At 47.7% G+C, this 21977-nt stretch overlaps 1 protein-coding gene across 1 annotated transcript; it reads left to right on the forward strand.

The window, feature by feature from the left end:
• The first annotated feature begins 100 nt into the window (after positions 1-100).
• Positions 101-21465, forward strand: LOC8052510. Its single transcript, XM_029968264.4, has 5 exons — positions 101-544; positions 3056-3545; positions 6351-6680; positions 14080-14241; positions 20447-21465. The coding sequence occupies exons 1-5, from the start codon at positions 258-260 to the stop codon at positions 21008-21010; spliced, it is 1833 nt and encodes a 610-aa protein (XP_029824124.2). The 5' UTR covers positions 101-257; the 3' UTR covers positions 21011-21465.
• The last annotated feature ends 512 nt before the right edge of the window (positions 21466-21977 follow it).

The following is a 21977-nucleotide window of genomic DNA, read 5'->3' on the forward strand; positions in this document are numbered from 1 at the left end:
CTTAATTATTATCATAAAAATTACGTTTTACTTTGAATATTAACCTAATATGTATTATATTGTATTGCAACAATATCAGAATTACTCTTTTTACGAAACCGTGACTGGCCGTTTCGACTTCGCCAAGATAGCAGACATGGACATCACATTAGCCGTTGCATATCGAATTTCTAAATTTCCCAGGACGTGAAAAAAAAGGCAAAAAAACAAAGGACAGTCCTTCCAAAACAGCCCATTCCTTTGCATAGAGGTACAAGATGATTATAATCGAGCGTAATGTTGACAAGGTCGCCTTCTTCGGTGTCGCCCTGATCCTGTTATCAACAGCGTTGTTCATCGCGTCGTCTGCCGCGGAAGTTTTGAGCGCCGACGCTCGCTCGAATTTTGCGTCGCCGCCCGACTCCGCCGCTGTCGACGAAGAGGACACCTTCGACCACGACCACTTCGAGGATCCGAAAAAGATGCGAGTCATCTTGGGCGACACTTCGGGATGGGTCAACCCACATGACAAGATGGGTTCACCTCAACGACGACAACAAGCCAAGTGAGATACGGCACTGCTACTTTAGGTTCAGTGATGGGCGATAAGTGAAGACGTACGCTACTTCATGCTACAGGCTGCGGCCACTCAGAAGTCCGGAAAACGACCCTTCGAGGTCTTCGTGGACTGAGGCCATAGCTTCGAGCACTGCGAGCGCGAGGCTCGCGCGAGGCTCGCGCGAGCCTATCTTTTTCGTGCTCTTTTACGTAGCTTTTCTACAGGAACCTTGAACATTTTAGGTGTTTTCACGCCCGTAAATGCCTAGACGGCCAGCGAATCGATCAAAATGCATTCGTTGGCACATGAGGGCGAAGGTACGAAAGCGAGGAGTCTTTCCGCGAGTCAGACAGGAGGCGCACAAAGGTGGGAGGCAGTGATCACGTGTGCTTTACGATGCTCCGCCCTAGCAGAAGCCGTTCTCTTCAGTGGGTAGGCAATAACATATCGGCCGTGAGCTTTCTGTTCGTTGTAGCACGTCCGGTAGGCACCAGTCAACGTTACTACATTACATTAAACCCCTCCTTTCCCCCCTTCAGCCCTCCTCCCATCGTTTGAAGCACCATCTAGAGTTTTATTTCAAAACTTTGTATTCTATAGAGTATGGTGAAGTGCCACCTGTTACCATAGCAGCCGTCCCCCCCAAAACGGTGGCGCGTCAAGCGGTGGGAGGCGAGCCGTAGGCAGTCTCGTAATTGAGTTGACCTTAGTAATGTTGGTGTCGGTCGACAAAACAATATACCCTTTCTCAAAGGCTACTTACTATCTTGTTTGTAAAGTACCGGTTGATTTTTGAAAGTCATAGAAAAGGCAGATGACACCGGAGTTCGGAACCCCGATGCCCGACAAAACTGCACCCTGTGCGCAAGGAGCGCACAACCTTGCTCGCTCGATTTGGTGGATACCATGGATAGAAACAAGGGGCTGTGCCCATTTACCGTCCTCCAATCAGAACTCAATGCTCTGACACCAGTGTACCTCTGCGCAAGGAGCAGACAAGCTTAGAGGAAGGGGATTGGTAGTGGAGTGCTTTTCGGAGCGCGTTGAGCTAAAGCTTACGCTGCAGAACCCAGGCATCCTGGATTCAATCCCCTCCCCTGCCCGTCTTGATCTGGAGGAGCGTCGTACTGGCATGCGGTCGTGCATTACTGCAGTATGATGCAGGTCAATTACAAAACCCAGGCTAGTGGTTGTACCGCACTGGCTAAATTTCTCGTCTACAGCTGTAGAACATTCAGGCCGACTAACTTCCGGCCGTCTAAACATGCACACAACGCAATTACTTTGTTACAGACAAATTTGCTCACTGTATAGAGCGATGCATTCGGGAATAAAATTTGTGGTTTAATCGTCTACCATACTCACCGAGACACTCTTGTTTCCTGGTTTGCACCCTTTGTCATTGCCGTTTCGCCAGCATCACTAGACACCCCCTTCCTTTGTATGGGGACCCTCCGTGGGGCTCTCTTGCTTTTTTGGGGCTAACAGTTGGGTAATGTCACAGTGTTCCGCGACGTGACGTCAAAATATTTCCACCAAATTTACCGAGGCTATATCTAGGGTGTGTACTTTCCGGTGTTTATTTGTGAGAAAAATCGGCGGATGTTTTTCGGTGTTTATTTATTTTCAAAACACCGGTGTATTTCGGTGGAACGTCTCACGACGAGGCTAAAAACGGTGATTATTGGTGAAAAAAAAAAAGCGATTGATCACAGACAGAGAGTTCCAATTTTATTCACATAGTTCATACACTTCTTCTCTAGGAAGCAACTATTTCTCACACTAGGTTATTATAGTAGATGCAAGCATACTTTCATGCTTGCATCTACACGCAAGGAACGTGCTGCCGTCATGGCAGCGCGTTCCTGGCGGTTTGCAACCCGCAATTAAGAAAACGCACGCTCCTGTACGACACGGACGTTGGCAATGTCTTCCAGGAACCACAGCAACCTCTGAATACATGGCTTGCACCGACATCACTTGGCCAGACACAATGTGGAAAAGGCACGTGAGAGCCTACCCTCCACTGCGTTAATTTTTCCACAAAAGGGCGCCATGGGAGACACAATAGGGGAAAGGCGTATGAGAGCTTAGCTTCCACTGCGTTCACCAGACGCTTTTGACCCCCAGAAAGGAGGGCGGACTGACGCCACCTGCAAGCCATGTATAAACACTGGAAGAATGCAGGATCCACGAGATAACACGTTTGACGAACCTCTACGGTGAAAGGGTTTCGCTAGGTCGGAAACTAGCAACGACCGGTGTTTTTCGGTTTTAACCAGGGCGAAAATATCCAACTACCGGTGTTTTTCGGTTTTAACCGATTTTATATTTTCGTCACCGACGGATGTTTATCGGTGTTTTTCGGTTAAAACCGAAAAATTCACACCCTAGCTATATCCGCTAAATTCGGACAGCGCGAGCTGCTCATATATAAAATACCTTTCAAGTGCCATTACACCTTCGTTGCAGTTGACAAAATGTTGAAGCCGGTATATTTCTTTCCACCTAACCCAGGCAACAGTTCCTGAACAGGCAGAGGCAGCGCCAGAAGCAGCTGGCCGATCCGTCGTTGCCCGAGTCCGACCCTATCTCCGAAGACACCGCGTCCTCCGAAACCCGGGCCAAGCTCTACAGCCAGCTCCGGGCTCGATCTGCGGCTAATGGCCGCACCTTCAGCCGCCTTCCGACCCGACTAGACGACGATGACGACGACTCCGGCGTAAAAGAAGAACCCGTTGCGGAAGAGGCAGCGGCGCCAACGGCCGCGACAGCGTTCAAGTCGTGCGACTGCGACTGCAAGGCCCTGAAGAGGGACTTCAAGCGCTGCGATGAGCAGGTGCGGGTGCTGAGGCTGAACCAGGTGGTGGCAGACGGTGGGGCCGCGCGCGGCCGGGAGTTCATCTACCTCCGCAGGCTGGCGCTGAACGTGGTGTACAGCGCGCGCTACGGACGTGGCGACATGACGTCCAACGTGAAGCTGGAGATACTGCTCTCTCCTGAAGACGTGAGTCGGGCGTTTTTTTTGGCGGTCATTGTTTTGAATGCTGGAAGAACGGTCTCTCGGCAACAGCGAGGCTCTCGCTTCGAATAGAGTTTCAAAACGCATTTCGTACCAATCAGGTTGCTTTTCTTGACGGACAATGATTGCAGACTCTCTCCAGGCATGTGTTGGGAGTGGCAAGTTTAGGTATGGCGTCCAGTGAATATCGCCGGCTGTAATCTGTCCTAGCCTGTCTCCCCTTTGCTGAATCGAACCTAAACGAAAGGCTAGTTCACACATTTTCCGTGGAGTGTAATTGGCTACGTTGCAATTGCCCCGTGACTGCCTACGATGCGAGAATGCACTGATATTCTTGCTTCCAATATGCAAATACAGAGACTAAAAAAAAAAAAAAAAACGTGCAAGGCTTTTCTTTTTTTGCTGCAAAAATTAAACTATGCATCACCGAACGCTCATTCTCCGCCCAGATGTAGCGCTAGCATTCCGAACAAAATGGCAAAGTTTCAGATCTAACCATTATCTTATTAAAAAAGTTAGAAGTGATTTTCTGAACTTTTTAATGGGAGAACGGTGGCCGATGGAGCTTTCAAATACACGAGACGGAATGGTGTCAGTTTCCGGAAACGGGCGAAAACAGGTCCCGTTTTCCTGTAGAAACTTTCAGAAAATCACCTGTAACCTTTTAATAAGGTAACGGTTCTGGAATTTTGGCATCTAGTTTGGGCCGCTAGTAGCACTACATTTGTGCGGAGAACGAGCGTTCGGCGATTCATAGTTTATGAATGTGGTGAAAAACCACGTAAATGTTTTTCTGGGACAGCCTGTATTATTTAGACATTACTCTTCACCGTGTACTTGAAATATTCCAAAAATGTTACGAACGACCAATTCTCGTGTGTGGAACATAGATTTGATCTTGTAGATACTACACGACCTTCAGTCTAGTTATATGCGGGCTGGAAGTGTTCCAGGACCACCAATAGACAGAGCCAGTGCAGGAGTATGGTCTCTCATCGTAAAGGGCGGTCCAAGCCAGGCCGGAAGCTAATCTCCTGGAGGCAAAACGTGGATATTTTTTACGCAGAATGTGTTATATGGCTGGCACCTAACCATATCTGGTTGTCTGCCAACAATGACAGTCGACTGGCCAACCACCTGCCGAACCTCTTCCTCGAGTGCCTCCGCTACTCAAGTTACTCCCGGCGGGGGTAAAACATTGCGTGCTCAGGCGTACAGCGGCGCTCTGTCGCGTGAAACAAGCGCGCTCCAGACTTTTCCAGAGAAAGAGGGTATGGACGAGCGGCAGAAAAGAAGAAAAAGGAAAGCAGACGCTCACTTTGCCGCAACTGGTTGAGGTATAGTTAAAGCATTTGGTTCTCTTTTGCCACGAGCTGGCACCAGGGCCCTGCTTGGGGCGCTGCGCGTTTCAATCGTTCCGTTTTCCTCACACTCCGTCTACTGCATCTCGCATTCCAGTGGCCTGTGAGAAAGTCGCACTTACGGCGCAACCGCAGAAGGGGCACCTACAAGTAAGACATCCACGGAATGTTTACTTAGCACGACATAGGGCCACCTCGTGCCATCCAGTCTCCGCACTAACACCACATTCTGTGTTGCCGCTGCCTTTGTCACTGTAGTATGGAAAAAGGGGAAACTTTGTTTTTAGAGGTGCGACGTCGCCGGGGACATATTCTAGCTTCCGCTGGATGGATTCAAAGTCGAAAATATTTAAACTTTCGGGTCCCTGCAATGACCATACAGGGGCGGGAAGGCACTCCTCATCTCTCGGGAACTCTACATAAGGACAAAGGGGGGCCTAAGGAGTAGTTGCTTTTGTTGTATTCTTCTCCTCGAAGTCACTCAAAAATTCCACAAAAGAAGCTTATGTTTTCTTAATAAAAAAAAACAAAAAACAGCGCGAAGAAAAGGACGAAGTAGAAGGCAACCGACGGGGCATAGCGCTGACACTCTCTCAACTAAAGTTTATTCATGTTGACACCTAGTATAAATAGTGTACATGTCGCCCAAATAAATTGAGAAAAAACACAAAACATGCAAATCACATGTTCATTACACCACTGTCACTGGTATGCCCTCCTCGCTCCAAAAATTGCTGCTCTTACCAGAAGGTAAAATCGAAGGCGCGACAATGCAGTCCAGCCCCAGTCTCGCGATACGGCGTGCTTCGATGACTTCATGAGCGACTGTTCTTATTTTTAACCACCACTCGGCATTGGTCAAAGGCAGGGATTTCGACCTAAATCTCTGCAGAGCACCACGAGACGCTCCGTCACAACTTTAAAAAAAAGCAGCGGTGTTCCCTAAACCAACCGTTAAGACAACATCCCGTTTGACCAGCATGACGATGGCAGCACGATAACGAAATGGAGTGGTCGACTCCCTCTACACAAGCCACAAATTGATTTTGTTTTTTCTAGTGCACACGAGCCTTTCTCTAAACACCAAATTTACTTTTCTGCACAGCCTGGCCAGCTTGTTTTTATTATGTTTGTATACCAACTATAACCCAAACTTCAATGTTAATCAAACTTTTTTTTTCTCCTGCCCGTGGCATTTGTTATGGTGGGTTTTTTCTCTTTCTCAATGCGGCCAGCGTGACGAACTGCCCCTTGATCTCCACTGGCTGTCGTTCGTGATATCACACACATAGCAATTGGCCTCACCTAAAAGACGAGGCCTGTACATTACATCGTCGTTAGCGGACCCCGAACCCGCCCTGAGCATCGACCCGCCTTTAGGTTCCTCCGGTTCAAGGACCTGCATTTTGAACGTTCCCTCCGCCCCCAGGTGGCCAGCTTGGAGGAGCTTGCCCAGCAGACAGAGACGCAATCGGCGCAGCTGGAGCAGCAGCTGTCGGCCATGCTGGCCAGTTCCACCGTGACCCCCTTTGACCTGCCGGCCGGCTCGGTCGTCGACACCCTCCTGGGGCGCCTGGCACAGCGCTGGGCCACGCTGGTGGGACCCGCCCAGCCGGCCTGGGCCATCCCGGGACTGGCCGCACTGGCCGTCCTGGCCGTGGTCGGGCTGCGCGGCGCGCCTTGGAAGGCCTGGGTCGGGGCCTCTCTCCTCTATTTCTTCCTCCTCAGCTTTGTCTGGCACTGGGTGTACTCCCTGCAGGTGAGCCGGTCCCTTGAGGTCTGCCCGAAGCCTCCAGGCTGGTTCTCACATTTGAGTATAAGTGTGATCGACTGCATTGTGCCCGCTAAAGGCGGGGGAACACTAGTGTGCTTAGGTTGGAGCAGGGGTTCTCAAACTGGGTTCCCCGGAACACAGGGGTTCCGCTAGCTGGCCTCATGGGTTCCGCAAGCACCCAAATTGCAGTGCCCCCCCCCCCCCCCACTTAGTTCAACCTTCCACAAACTGAGATTGAGTTGGTGTTGCAGAAAAAGCAACCGCACCCTCCGCACTAATATGTGTATATATACCGTATTTGCACAAATATAACGCTACGCAAATATAACACAAAGGCAGGTTTTAATGCCCTCAAAAAAAAAAATTATTATAACGCGAGCCGAGCTCTGCATCCATTTCTCGCACTCGGGGGCATAGCAGGAATGAAAAGTCAATGGAAATAGAAGAGATATCAGTTTATGTTTTGACTGCACTCATCCTGACTGCTCAGGTCCTTCCGTTTACAATCCCCTTGGCAACTATGCAGATAGGCAGCAGCATGGCACCGCTTGTCTGGTAGTTCCTTTTTCTTCAGCGTGAGCTCCTCGGCAGCCCACAATCCAAGCGGGTGTATCTCGAAACAACCCATTCTTATTTGAACCCTTCTCGTTTGAACCCATTCGCAAAACGCCCTTCTCGTTTTAACCTTTCGCGTTTCGACCCTTTCTTATTTATACCCGTCTCATTTGAACCCATTCTCATTTGAACCCTTCTCGCCTGAACCGATTCGCAAAACGCCCTTCGCGTTTTAATCTTTCGCGTTTCGACCCTTTCTCATTTGTACCCGTTGTCATTTGAACACCGTAGTGAGGTATAGAGAAAGGAAAAACAGTTAAACGGGCCCTGCAATAACTTTTTGACTGGTTTTTAATTTGCACTGAACCTGAGCGTACTGAGCGTAGTAAGTTAATTCAACTTTTCTTTTCTCAAATTTCGCTTTATTTTAAAAGTTATAGGCAAATTAGAATTACAAAAACAAGCAAAAAATAACCTCCTTCATGACGTCGTAGGTCCTGGCTTGAGTGGCCTTCAACTAGAGGAGGAGTAGTGAGCTCATCGAGCGCACACGGCTGCCGCACTCCGTGTCGACGGCTCGAGAGGGCGCCACTAAAGCACGTGTTGGATAGGCTGTACGAAGCGGACGGCCAGGGCAGCTCGCATTGCCTTTGCAGCGCGACTAAACACTAATTTGGCCTAACATTTCATTGACCACAAACGACAGTAAACACGGGGTAAAGATCAGTTCAGAACGGGAGCCACTTCGCGCTGACGCACCGCCAAATGGCCAAATCGCCAGCAGGGCCCGCGCCGAAGGCCTTCGGAACGCTCGGAACCGGTCGGATTCTTGAGCCGGTATACGACCACAGCGTCGCCGCGTACATCCGGGACCTTTCTACGCTCCTCGTTTGTCGTAGCCTCATCCCACTAGCCTTTTCTAGTATGCGCCGTTTTTTTCCGCCGCTTGGTGGCGGGTATGTAGATGGGTCATTTCTCGTTTTTGCACTTTCTAAGCTGCATTTGTTTCTTTTCTGATCTAAAATAGTGAACAAAAACTACTTTTATACATAATTGAAACGGTTCGCGACACTTATATTTTGTATCTCGACTAAAAAAAAGCTCTTAGCGGCTTTGACCAGTGTGCAAGCCCAGGACCAAAGACGTCACATTTTGCGCGCTTTCGGTACCGCGGGTCGCCCTTGTCGGTGGAGGAGGTTTCCGCGTCGTCCGGTTAAAATATGACGCACTGATATTTAGTTACTCTTTCCGTGCCCGCTGGCTTGCCTCAACCCCAAGAGACGTGGAAACCGCAAAAAAGGTAGACGCTTAAATATGATTGCAGGGCCCCTTTAAGTAGGAGATCGAACAGTCACGCCTCTAGCGGTACGCTTCAGCTGTGGGGACAACAAACCGGTTTTTGTAGCGTGAGCTACACTGGCCGAGGTTGAGCAGTTTCGCGTGGCTCCTGGAGAGCCGTGCTGCGCATGCCCGAGGAGCAGTGACGTCACACAGCGCATAGCTGGCGCGCCGGAGCCGCCACCGCCGCGCGCTCCGCCGCCACCGCGCGCGCCTCGCCGGTCTGCGCATTTCAGAGGAGTGACGTCATAGCCGTAGTGAGGTATATAAAGAAGGAAAAACAGTTGAAGGATGAAGGTTGAAGATGAAGCAAAGCGGCACCATCTCTTGCATAGCACATGAAACAATTTTCCTTATGCCTGCGTGCCACCCCGAGTCTGTTGACGTAGCTACCTGGTCACATGGTGACGTGGTTTCAAAAGTGCTAGTGCAGATTCGGTACTTAATTTCTCTTCTGTCGCTGTATGTCGTAAGATGTCGTCGTGTGGAGCGGATGGATCATTGTGCTAGTCGTGTGTTATTGCTTGTAATGGCCAATTCGGGTGTTCATTTTCCCTGAAAAAAAAAGCTTTCCCATATCTTCGGCAAGGGCGTTTGCGTGGTCAAAGGCTGGCGGGGGCAAGCTTTTCGGGTTGCGCTTCTCAGGCGTGTACCGGCAATTTAACAGCAGAAGTTTTCCCGAGCTCCAAGAGGTCGGGCAGCTTGTCTGCCAGTCTGTATCCAGTATCGTCACATCCGAATCGGGATAGGAAACCAAACGAAACAATGCTCGCTGAGGCGGCAAATAGCGGGTTCGAGTGGCAAACGGAGCCATCGAGATAGGCACCCTTTTGTGCTCTGAGACAAGATATAAAAAACAACGAAGAGAAATGTAATTTGTTTCAAAGAAAGTCAACATTTTTGGAAGAATTTATCCAGCCTGAGCAAGGTATGTTTGCTCTGAGACACGGGCTGCATCATACATCACTTTATTTTACAACTCTGTAATAACAAGTTATTACACCGCTGAAAAAAAAGTATGCATAGTGATGCAGTTTGAAACTTGAACACGCATTACAATTTCAAAGAGGGTGGGTGGAATGGAGAAGACTGAGGATTCCAAAAAAGGTACTAGAGAGTTTTAATAGATCGTTCCGATACCCCCGATAGCCCCGATAACGATACTATGCATGCGCAAGGGAGGCGGTGGCGGAGTATCGGGTACCGTTATCGGAGTCATGGGAACGATCTACTAAAACTCTCTACTAACAGTAAACAGAACATGGAAAGTGACGCTGGCAAGCCTCCGTGGCAACAGTTAATCGAAAATCCAGACGAAGTTTATTGAAATTTGGCGCGCGTGCGGGCAGCACCACACTGATTTATACATCTGCCCTTTCATTGATTTTATATTTTAATATTCTGTCAGCTGTACGGACTGTGGTAATGCCAATATTTTGAAAAGTTTTGTGTAGTTGCTTCTGTTTACACACATCTCAAAGAGTCATAGTTTATGTTGTTGGCGTATGCAGCATGCTCATGGTACCATAGAATGATTGTAGAAGAAGTTAACAGAGCTCACTCGCGACCCAGTCAAATAAAAACACCAGTTCATTGTGCTTTGCATTCGGATGGAGAGGGTCATGTGATGTGCCGCTGGCGCGTTTTTGGTCGCCGGTACCACAGGCAAGGGCTCGAAGGCAATTATTACCCGAATTCGCCATAAATACCGCAGAAAGATTGCGAGATTATGATGTTGGATTAATTTGGGTTCGAAATGAGAGAGGTTAAAATGAAAAAAGTCTTTCTGACAATGCTGAAAACCAGAAAGTATGTTTTGAGAAAATTTAAAATGAGAAAGGTTAAAATGAGAAAAGTCGTTTGGAGAAGGGTCAAAACCCGAAAGTTTGTTTTGAGAATGGTTTAAATGAGAAAGGGAGAAACGCGAAAGTTGTTTTGCGCTGGGTTGAAATGAGAAGGTAAAAACGAGAAGGTAGAAATGTGAACGGGTTCAAATGAGAACCACCCATGCAAGCAATGCCTGAAGCAGAAGCATCAACACACAAACACCAGACCACTCTGGAGCATTAACTAAAAAATGCGCAGGCAGAAAAAAAGACTGCTGAGCCCGATACACGACCACACTTCTTGTTCTGGTCCTGCTGCATACACAAACACCTCGTGTTGCACGATTGCGGAAACGGGGCAGGGTGGGTGGTCTTGGCTTGGCTTGTGTTGACTTTACTTGGCCTGGCTTGACTTGGCTCAGATTGGCCAGTGCCCACATTCCCGCATGGCGCGTGCGCTGAGTTTCTGCGGCGTGTCATACAAACACAAAAGCGATAAAAAAATTTTTTTTTTTAATGTTTGCTATTTGCCCCTTTACGTGGCCCAATAGCTAATAAATTCCCTTCCACATCCCCAGTTCTTTTCCCACCATATCTCCTGCATTGAGCAGGAGGGATGGCGTTCTCCTCTGGCTTTCTCCAGACTCGCGCGCCTCGTGGCTGAACTCGATTCCGGATATAACGGGAGGTGCGTTTTAGAGCACGTAGTCTTCACCTTCTTATTCTGTCTGTTTCTCTGCCTTTTTATTCTGTCTGTAGTCCTCCATTTTGTCTTATTCTGTCAGTACCAATTAACTCTTGTTCACTATCTAAACGCCTTAATTGCCCAGTATTATTGGTTGGCAACAATGCAGTGTGTGTGTGTGGGGGGGGGGGGGGGGGGGGGGGTTGGCAAAGGGGGGTGGGGCAGGGTTCCTTGGGACTTTTTGAGGCTTGCTGGGATTCCCTGGGACCAAAACGTTTGAGAACCCCTGGGTTGGAGTGTTTCCAAGAGACCAGGGGTCTTAAACTCGCTCAAGTCTGAAAGCCTTTGAAAAAACAAACAAACAGCGATGGTGTTTTCTATGTTGCAAAGCAGCCAAGTCTTTCAGCAACACCCAGAGGTTTCCTGAAGAAGGGATCTCATGGTATTTGCTTTTTGTAAAATAGCCTTTTTGCCAGTGCCGTCTTTAGCTTTGATTTGTTGGCACAACTACTTTGGGTTTGTACCTAGTGTGATTACAAGATTTAAAGTGCCACCGTCCCGCCAACGTGCTGGAATTTTTCAATAGAACTAGAAACCAAGCACGCAAGTTTAATATGTCTCGAAAATATTTTTTCCAGTGGGGTAGTTTTTGATTTTTTGACGATTTTCATAGCAGATTTATAAGAAAAACGTTGTATCTTAACGGTATGCGAGGCGAAAGAATCCTTGATCTGAAAGAAAGCAGATTAGTTTCAAATATGTTAAAGCGTCGTTAAGAGCAGAGCTAGGTTTGCAGTAGAAATGAATGGACAACGAGAGGTAACTCTTCAAGGTGCATGCAGCACTCGAGGCGTAGGAACGGTAACTTGCAGCCACAAGGCATTGGAGGGCCACGTCCCGTTTTGATCTGAATGAGCATCGTACCGGCGTGCGGTCGTGTATCACTACCTCATGGTGCATGTTAAAGATACCAGGCTAGCGGTTGTAGTCACTGGCTAAATTGCTTATCTAAAGCTGAGAGACAAGTCACCAGGCAAACTAACTTCACACTGTATAAACTTGCACACAAAACACAAACACAAAAAAAAAGGGGAGAGAGAGAGATATCTTTCCCCAAGCTGTGTGCAGACTCTTTCAATGCACTCGTACGTAGGACCAGTTTACACATGTCTGTGTGTGCTTGGATGTGTGTGTGTGCCGATTTGAGAGCAAGAAATAGTGCCAAAGAAAATGGGAGAAACAAGGACTTAGTGCTCTGGGGGCAATACTCGGCCCACCTTGTAGAAGTATAAATGTGATGCCTGTGCCCTGACCAGGTCTGTTAATTGATCTCAAGTGAAGATTAGTTCAACTACAGCTGTATTTTGGAAATGGTCCCAGCTGGGAATGTTTCCATGATCCTGCTCCAGCCAATCCGAGTTTCTCCTGAGATTGCTGATTTGTACGGTAAGGTACTTGAATTAAGTTTAAGAATTCTTACATGAAGTGAATGTAAGGGCGCAAACGAGCTGGTTTAAATTGAACATGACATAAGCCGTGAGACTGCAGGTAAAATTGACACAAACACTTAAAGGGGTACGGAAACAAAAATTGAAATATTCAAATTTCGTTCGGAAATGAGTCAAGCATGACGGATAATAACCATAAATGATAATCGCACGTTTGTATTTTAAATGACTTGATATATTTTTCGTTCCAAACGGTGCACTCGAGCAAGCACTCGAAGAGAAGCGAACGGAGAGCGCGATGCGTCATGGGATATCCAGCGCAAACAAAAACAGAAAGAAAAGATTCCCCGCATTCGTGATGTACCAGGGCTGCCGTGGTTGTGAGCTTTGCCCTTGGTGGTGTTGTCAGCATTGTGGTGGTGTCAATATCGTCAGCGCGTTACAACCGAGCCGTTCGAGGTACCCATGGGGTGACGAGCGTGTGGCTGGCCCAAGGAGCACGTAGCTTCCACAACACTGTCAGCTTAGGGCTGAACGGGGTGAGGAAAGCAACTTTTGTTCGAGTTTTGAGCGACGGGCTTATCTTCTAGGGGGAGAGTGGCTGTGTCCGTTTGCACGAACGAGGGTCCGAAAAAGAGGGGAGTCCTTCCTTTCCGTCTTCTTGGACCGTTTACTACAATGCGCGACTTGTGAGTTGAGGAGGAAAGCTAAGAGGGAAAATGTTAAAATGCCAAAGAGCGGCGCTGCTCCGAAGGAATCTGCTACGTCACGACTACGTAGCAGATTCCACAACGTTGCTAGACTACCTCCCAAATAGGCTCCGCATGCATCCACCAGGTGCACATTGAAAGATTGTTAAAATTAGTTTTCTTGTGCCTTTCAACGGAAGACTGGTGTTTTTGAGGTTAGGGTGCAATATGCAACACATTCAAGCTAGAAAACGAGTGCCGAAATTTCGTTCCCCCACACCTTTAAAGGTCTGGAAACCTTTTAGTGTTTGGGTTGTTTTTACCTGCAGTTTCAGGGTTTATGGCAACTCTTATGTGCTTGGCTTACGTCGATTCTACGGATAAATTCACCATGTGCATAATCTTGGGGATTCTTTTTGGGGGCATGTTCGTAATTACTTTCTTTCGTTTCGGTTTATTGCCCTTTTTTTCTTAAAGGTGCTCTTTTGTTTGGACCTTTCCCTGAAATCCACGTAACATTTTGTGCAGTTTTTTTCGTGGCGTCAGACTTTCCTCGGGGATCCCAGCCCCCGAAGACATTTAGTGTTAAAAGCCAGGGTCCACTGGTATCAGCAAGGCTACTTGATGTTCACACGGAGCATAGGTGCTGGTTCAGTGCGGACTTCTCACGAAAACAAGTTCTCACAGAAGCAGCTTCTCAAAGAAGCTAGTTCTCACAAAAGCGACTTCCCACAGAAGCAACATTCGACCGTAGCCCAAGTCCAGATTTACGAGTCATACCCCCGAGAAGTCTGCGACTATGAGCTGTTCCGTCGTCCTCATTCGCGCTTCCTCCCTTGCCAGTTGGAAACGGCCCGGCGTGACGCATTCGTATCCCGCAACATAGTCCCGCCTGAGGAGTGCAGTCCGGGCTACAGCCCGGGGTGGCTGCGCAGGCTGACGTCCGACGACCAGGTCGTCTGCGACAGGTACTACGAGAAGCTACAAGTCGACCCGGTCTGGCAGGTGAGCAAGGCGTGATTCGAAGGGGCGGGTCGTGCAGCTTGTTCGCGACGACCACGGCACCCTCAACGCGTCCCCGACTGACAGGTTAGCCGCATCCCAAAAGGCAGTCCATCAACTTCCTCTTGACGATGTCGTAGACGCGTCTTGTCGTCACCGGCCGTGATCCGGGTGTATGTGGCTGACGCCCGTTCCACTGCGGGTTGCCCTCCGGCTTGATGGTACGCGGAAGCTTCGGCGGCCGAAAGATTGGACGCCGCGGCGAGGATGACGGGGATGATTGCGTCTGCTCGTGCTTTTGTTGGGACCTGTACGCCCAACCGCACGACACGCCCGCTATCGTGTCGTCGTTTGTTGCCCCTTCAAGGCCACATTTACGTGTGGACGGGACGGGGCACATGACATGCCGGTCGATGATGCGTTAAGCGCCTTAGTCGTGGCAAAAAAAAGTTTCCGGTCGAACGGTGAGATTGAATAGACTCGTTCTAAAATTTGAAATGGTGCATAGATTATGTGTAGCCGCCATTAGTGGGCCTTGTCGCTTTCGACATGAAGCCCGCGATTGGTTCCGAGTTTGCTCCAAGCACTGATGCAGCTGCAGGCTTAGGTAAGTTGAGCTAGTTGGTACATATTAGTGATGCATCAGGTTGAACTTACAGAAATAGTCGTAGAAAGGACGTACAATGGATAACAGCTGACTAAAAACTTTGCTTTAGTGCTCTTCTTTTTCCCATGTGCAAGCGTCCTACATTATTTAAAACTAATAGTGAATTTATATATATATGAACAGCTTGTAAAAAAACAAATTACATATGCGAAGAAGAAGAGTACTAAAGCAAGGATTGTAGTCAGCTGTTATCTATTGTCCTGTCCTTTCTGCCTCTATTTCCGTAAGGTCAGGCTGACACATCACTGACGCAGTACTCGTGTGGAACGCGTTTCAATCCGAGTACACTCCGAATGCCGACGAAGTGCTCGGGTCCAATCCGTGCTCTTAGTGCATGACCAACTAGTGGCTGCCGCACATAACCTCTGCATCATTTCGAAAAGGGTCTAATAAAGCGCGTATTGATCACGTTGCAGCGGCACCTGTTCCGCCTCATTCTCGAACAACCGGGTGAGGGCAGCTGGGCATGCCTCTGAAAGTCGCAAAAAAAGATTGTGTTTGGAACGACCCGGTGTGCCTTAATGTCCCGAGAGATAGCCCACCTAAAATCGAGGGCAAAATCGGATGAAAACAAAGAGTTGGCCAACTTTCGGCACTCCGTGGTCTGCCAAACTTCTCATCACACTGGGGGGAAGTGACAAAGCGTAGATGACTGTTCTCCCCAGTCAGCAACGTTGGTTTATCTCCCGCCATAGCTAGCCAACTCTGTTCCAGCCGAGGTCACCATTGGCCTGGGGATTACTACAAGTGGGATGAAATATCTCGCGCTCAGCCTAAAACGAAAACTGGCCGAGAACAGTTTGTCTTTCGAAGCGGGCGCGCTCCCCTGTTCTTCAGGAGGGTTAAATACGAACGTGATCATGTTAAAAATTTCTGCTAGAGTCGCCGACCTTGGGCATCTCTTTTGAATGCCCGGCCTTCAGCACACGCTTGTTTGCCTTCCGCTAAACACTTGCTAAACACCCAAGTGTTCTCGAAGTTCCCCGCCATTTTCATTCTGCCAGGGTCTATACAGGCACTAGTCTGTGCTAGATACACCGTCTTTTAACACTGGATCTCTTTTACGAGTCTTTTTCTACGAGAAAAGTGTCGCGATTGAGTTGCATGACGGGAGCGTGGGAGACAATGTTATGTACCAAGTTGGAGACCCGACGGGGCTCGAACCTGGGCCGGTGCGGCAGCAGTCGGATGCTGTAGCCACTAAGCCACTGGCACTGCTCGTCTGGAAAAATTAATTGTGCTGGCGAAAGCGGCAGGTTTTTCTATGGAAATAATAAAATAATAAATACAAGTAAAATAAACCAATAAAAAAATTAAAATTTCTAAAATAAAAGAAATATACCCTAAATGGAAAAAAAAAAGTAAACGAGAAATAGATATTAGAGAGTTTTAGAATAGGGGGTGCCAACGTTTGGGTGCCCCCCCCCTGAGAAATTGGGGGACCCAAACGCGGCAAGGTTGGTGCTGCCGAATTGTAAAATAAAGTTTTTGCAATGCCGCGCGGCGCGCTGGAGTTTCTTGCCTGCAGTGCAAATGCAGGGAAAAGGTGTGATATTCAAAAGAGAAAAATATTAGAAAAAGTAAACCATACGTGCTGAACAAATTTTTCTTTTACAAACAGTAACTAAGGTAACACCAAATAAGACTTGTATGTAACTTAAATACTCAAGTAACCATATCATAATTAATTTTGTGAATACCTTGGTATTTTACAAATACTTTTGAAGGCTAGCATTTAGTACTCCAAAACTTTCATACTTTTTAAGTAACTGGTGCTCTCTTTGTAAGTTACTCGCAAGTTACTGCTCAATTTGTAGATGCACAAGTGATCTCCCTTTCCCGTCTAGACATCGCACATGCCGTACGCGCAAACATTCATGCATCCAGTGGGCAGACGTGATGGGGCAGAGGTGCCTTGTACTCAAAATTCTTGCCTGGTGTGGCGCGTCTGTCCATAATAACTAACGAGCTAGAGGGCCCTAGAGCGATAAACTGGCAGCTGAAAGTGACGCCCAATTGGCCGCCGCCATGTTGCAAATTTTGACCACTAGACAAGTGACCTTTTAGTTTACGTCTCGATTTTAAACTAAGTACCGTGCACAAATAATTGCCTATTGATCTTTAATAACAGCACCGACGGTATAAGTTACGTTTCGTATGTTTTAAGTCCAAAATGTGCTTTGAGGTCAAACACTCGGGCAGCTTTGCAATGCCTCTTCTAGATGCCGTCAGCCGCAGTGCTGTATTTTGGGTTTTTATCGGAGCTAGACACTGATCTTTGGGGCTAACAGTATTGAAAAAATAGTTTATCATGTTTGTTACAGCGATCGCAATACAAATCTCGGCCCAGTTTTGCGTAAAAGTCTCAGGATTTGGTACAGCTTTCTGTCTAGTGGTCAAAATTGTACAACATGGCGGCAGCCAGTGGGGGTCACTTTTGCCTGGTGAACGGGACACCAGCTTATCGCTCTAAGCCCCTCTACCTCGTTGGTAATAACAACCAGACAGACACAACATGAGCCCTGCATGGACAAGCGATCCTGAGCGGCATTGGCGTTTGGCAGACGCTTCTCTTTCCCAGACAGAAAAGCATCAAAACTACACAAAATAAGTTTCTTGCTTAACATGAACTATGCCCAATATACCTAGGAAATGTTTTTATTTGATTTTGTCCTTCATTTCTTGAATGGGTTTCGTACATGCGTTTGGCATTAGGAGGGTTGGAACTTGGACGCAGTGGAGATTGAGCCAGGGAACGGCTTTCGTTCTGCCATGGCAGCATTTACGGGAAATGTTTGAATGTGTTTGTGAAACAGAGAAGAACCTTCAGGTGCAATGGAAGCGTTGCCTTCCGACCTGTGAGTGCATTCGTGGGGCGCCTGTTTTTAAAGTTGGCAAACATGTGTTCAAAAAAAAGGAAAAAAAAATGGTAAAGTTATTGACGCAAATCTCGCAAAAACAGCTGTTTCTACAAGTTCATAAAGCGTTTTAATAATACTCTCTTATTTTTGTTTTTGGTAATTAGTTGTTTAAATTGCAACTGAAGAGTATCTTGAAAATATTAGTTATTTTTTTTTTAGTATCTAGTACTCTTCTCAGTTATTTATAAACCTGGTACACAGTAACCTAACTTAAATACTTTTTCTAAGTGTCGTGTACAAGCCTGCACCAAATCAGCCCGGCTAAAAAAATACAATCTAGAATAGCTATAAATATTGCGTGCCACGAACACTCGTCCGATCGAGCAATGTCCTGCTACTCCACTTGGAGTAGCGAGACGTTGCCATGTCAACGGTTGTCGAATCCCTTTAGGTTTAGGAAGGGCTGGAACCGGAAGACAATCTTAAAAATTGGGCAAGCTGCTAGCCCATTCTTTGCGATTTCAGCAAGGTAAAGCTAAGCGAAAGTCGGCTGCACCGGTCACTGCCGTCGAATGTGGCTAATGCCGCAGCGACAACGACGAATGTGCTCCGGAGCGAGCGGAAAGGGCGCGTCCGTGTTGGCCGACGCAATCCGGCCCCAAGCAAAAAGGGGCCCTACAGTATTTCTCGAATTTCACGCTAAGGGAAAACGCCAACCAAAATCCCAGAACAAATTCTTGGTTCGGCGCATGCACAGTGGCAAGGCCCCATTTCTCAGGGAACCCCGAACTTTAAAGCTCCGTTTTTTTAAAACTCTCCAATACAAAGATTTCTAACACAAACCATATACGGAGTGTGGTTTTTGCGGGGCACATTCCGTGTTGTTCCCTGGTCTTTGTTGGCACGATTGAGCCTCTATAATTTTTAACGCAGCATGTGTTATACCTGGTATTCCGTGCTTTCTGAGTTTATTTCTCCTGAAATTCAGAGGGTGTTGCTGAAAATTCAGGGTTTGTTTTTGCTAGATTTCTATTTCTTTCAAATTCTGAATTTATCTTATCGTGTTGTTATATTTTAAAACTTTTAAAACAAAATATTTGGGTCCCATGACCCGTTGTCGTGAAGGAACCTCGACGTGCTAAAAGGCAAGCCGCTTTTGTCAGTAGTTAAAGATTTCAAAGTAAACTAAAGTGGCACCTGCTCAGGGCCACTGACCCTGTGCTCTTACATAGTTTATTTGCAAAACGACGACTTTTTTTCTTTTTTTATTTTGTTGTTACCCCAAACTTTGGAGTTTTTCTAATAAATCCGAATCGACAAAAGATTTTTTAGTGGCGAGCGTTTTTCAAATATTTTCTAATTTATCCGAAAGCATGAAACCCCAGTTATTTGGTTGACACCTATTCAGGTCCAGTTTCATACTCCTGCTACGGAAAAAGAAAACACGAGCGTCAGCCAAACGCCGATTACCGATTAGACACGAGTGCACTCGTGTCTAATTGTCTCGCTCGAGTAGATCTGTGTTACTGCCACAGGTCGCATCACGCTATCCATGATAGAGCAATGACGCCAGCAACGTGTTCTACTCTTATACACTATTGCAGGATCAGAAAAGCAGGACAAGGTCGTCCTACAAAGCCCTCCACTCTTTCCTTTTAGTAGAGTGAATGGCGAAGACCAGCGGGCGAGATTTGGTTAGACAATTGATGCAGAAAATTTACACAATCATGGAAATCGTTTGCAAACGCGGCCCATAAACCAGACCGGGATAGAGTCGTTGGAAACGCTCCGAAACTTGAGAGCACCACTACTCCATTCCGGCACATCTTGTTTCCGGAGCCACGGCACCAGAGACGGAGGCGCTGCGATCGCATCTAGCTCGACGCCGCATCACATTCTGCATTACGACCGCCTTTGCCGCGACGGTGGGGGAAAGATGCAATTTTGGTTTTAAAGGGACGATGTAAAAATGTTTCTACATTTCGCAAAGTACAGCTTGGAATTATTCCTCGACGCTTATAACCTATGAAACGTGCGTGACTTTTTTTCCTGCACGCAACGGCAGTCGCAGAAATAACTCGAGAAAGACTAGCGGCGTGCACCCCTTCGACTCGCAGCCAGAACAAGCGCTCACGTGATCTGGAGCCGATCTACGATAGCCATGCGCTGGGGTTGGCATATGGCGGGGCATGCGCCGAGTTCCACACATTGTTAATTAAGGTCCGGCTAATCCCGCCATTGGAGCGATTGGGTACGCGCCACTATCCGAATGCACGTCAAGGTACCAATTGTCACGAGCCCAAATCGAATGCTCACGCGGTGCTTGTGCCTACCGTATGAGCCGCATTTAAATATCTTCACCGTGGGTGTCGCAAAGCATGCCAACGAAATCATGGGAATCGCGTTATTGACAACGCCAACAATGCGATCCCTGCCACCTCGTGAAGTTTTGCGAAGGAGAGGCCGAAGGAAAACGTCCGCTTTTATCCTCGAAATTATGCAGCGGCAAAGAAGCTTCTTGGTCAGTGGTGTTGCGTGCGAGTATACTTGTTCCCCCAGGGCCAGTAAGCTTACGTAGAGCGAGAAACATTTTTGCCCAATATCGTTGCACGGCCCTTTTGATTTCCTCGCTACGACACGTCCAATATATAAACTCATTTTGCTCAACGATGGCATGCAGGTGAACCCACTAATAGTGGCATCGGACGTACTCTCAAGGGCCTTCTTCCACCCCCTCACCTTCCTCGGAGACTACGTCGGTCGCTTTGCGCAAGACTTCGCCAAACACCAGACCTTCTGGAGCATCTTCAACAACCTCTTGTCGCTCTTGATTCTGGTTGTGCTTGGTGGGGTCATCTTCATGTTCTTCTTCAAGGTGGGCATCTTCCTCTGGGTGAACTACCACGGTGGGCACAGGGGGCCACCTACGCACCGATCCCGCGTGGAGGACATTCCTGAACGGGAGCTCGGCCACGTGACGGAGGGCTCGAAACGTCGCGACGAACGCCTGGTCTTGGACCGTGACCGGACCAAACTGGATCCACACTTTGACGATCATCCGGTCCCGGATCAGGGTCGGATCAAGCCAGATTCTCGTGACCGTTCGATCCCGGATCGAGATCCGGATTGCGACAAGGAGGGACAACGCTTCGAAGACGCAAAAACAGACGAGCCAACGGCGACCGATGGTAGCGGCGATGCGCGACCGGATGACACTTCGTTTTCAGAGGCGGAGCAGACGTGATTGTTTTTGCATCTTGCATGTGTGCAGAGAGTGATCATCCATGCCCCTTTTCCCAAAGTCTTTCAACGCTAGTGTGGGACAATGTTTCAGCAGACACCTGGTGAGATTATCGCAATCCGACCAACATGGCACCATGCGAGGCTTGGTTGGATTTAACCGTTCATGCGAACAGGCTCAAAGGGAAGAATAGTCAGCCTTTTTCACCGACGGGCACTGGCGATATCAGTCCATAACGTTCAAGGAACGGTTGACTCCGTGTAATGCTCGTCTGGGTATAACATTGTTACTGCAGTAACATTGCCCGTTCCGGTTTTCACGCACTGGTTTGAGTTCTGCGATTTCTATAGTCTTTTTTGGTTTGTTTTTGTTTTAATTTTCTTATAGGAGTGTATAGGAATGATTTTTAATAGAACTTGTCGGCCGAATAGAAACAGTTGCCTTTTTGTGTTGCTGGATTGTGTGCCGGTTTTATTTTTTTGTGGAGAATTCGGTTGTGATTAGATTACTACATACAACGATCTGAATGTTGCACTGTATTTTTGTTGCCACATAAGCTGTTCAAACAGCATCTGTAAGCGTGCTATTCTCTTGGCCAGCTTTTGACTGTTTTCTTCCTATCTCGTGAAGAAACCACACTTGTAACACTTGCTGTTGTATCAGCCAAAGTGGCGCTACCGTACAATACCAAGGGAGTACCTAAGTATTACTGAACACTGGGTTAATTTAGACGTGGGCGGCTTAAAGAGGTTGTCTGGCCAAAGTTTGTGTTTAAAAAAACAACTGAATATCGTTGTTATAGCCTTGAAACGCATCGTTCGTGCAATATCTGAATTTGATATGCCCCTCTACATGAGTAATTGAACTTTAAACTGCTTCAATTGCATCGCAGTGTAAACGGTTGCTGGTGGTAGCTAATCACGTCGTTTAGCATCCCAGACTATGGTACGGAAAAAAAAAAAAACTTTTA

The sequence above is a fragment of the Ixodes scapularis genome, unplaced genomic scaffold (genome assembly GCF_016920785.2).
Source record: "Ixodes scapularis isolate PalLabHiFi unplaced genomic scaffold, ASM1692078v2 PGA_scaffold6__148_contigs__length_123643588, whole genome shotgun sequence".
In the NCBI taxonomy this organism is placed as follows: Eukaryota; Metazoa; Arthropoda; class Arachnida; order Ixodida; family Ixodidae; genus Ixodes; species Ixodes scapularis.

Excerpts from the sequence above, each read along its gene's own strand:
- LOC8052510 (XM_029968264.4), top strand. The coding sequence starts at position 258 with ATGATTATAATCGAGCGTAATGTTGACAAGGTCGCCTTCTTCGGTGTC. Across the intron at positions 545-3,055 it reads CAACGACGACAACAAGCCAA|GCAACAGTTCCTGAACAGGC; the intron begins GTGAGATACGGC and ends CACCTAACCCAG. Across the intron at positions 6,681-14,079 it reads ACTGGGTGTACTCCCTGCAG|TTGGAAACGGCCCGGCGTGA; the intron begins GTGAGCCGGTCC and ends CTCCCTTGCCAG.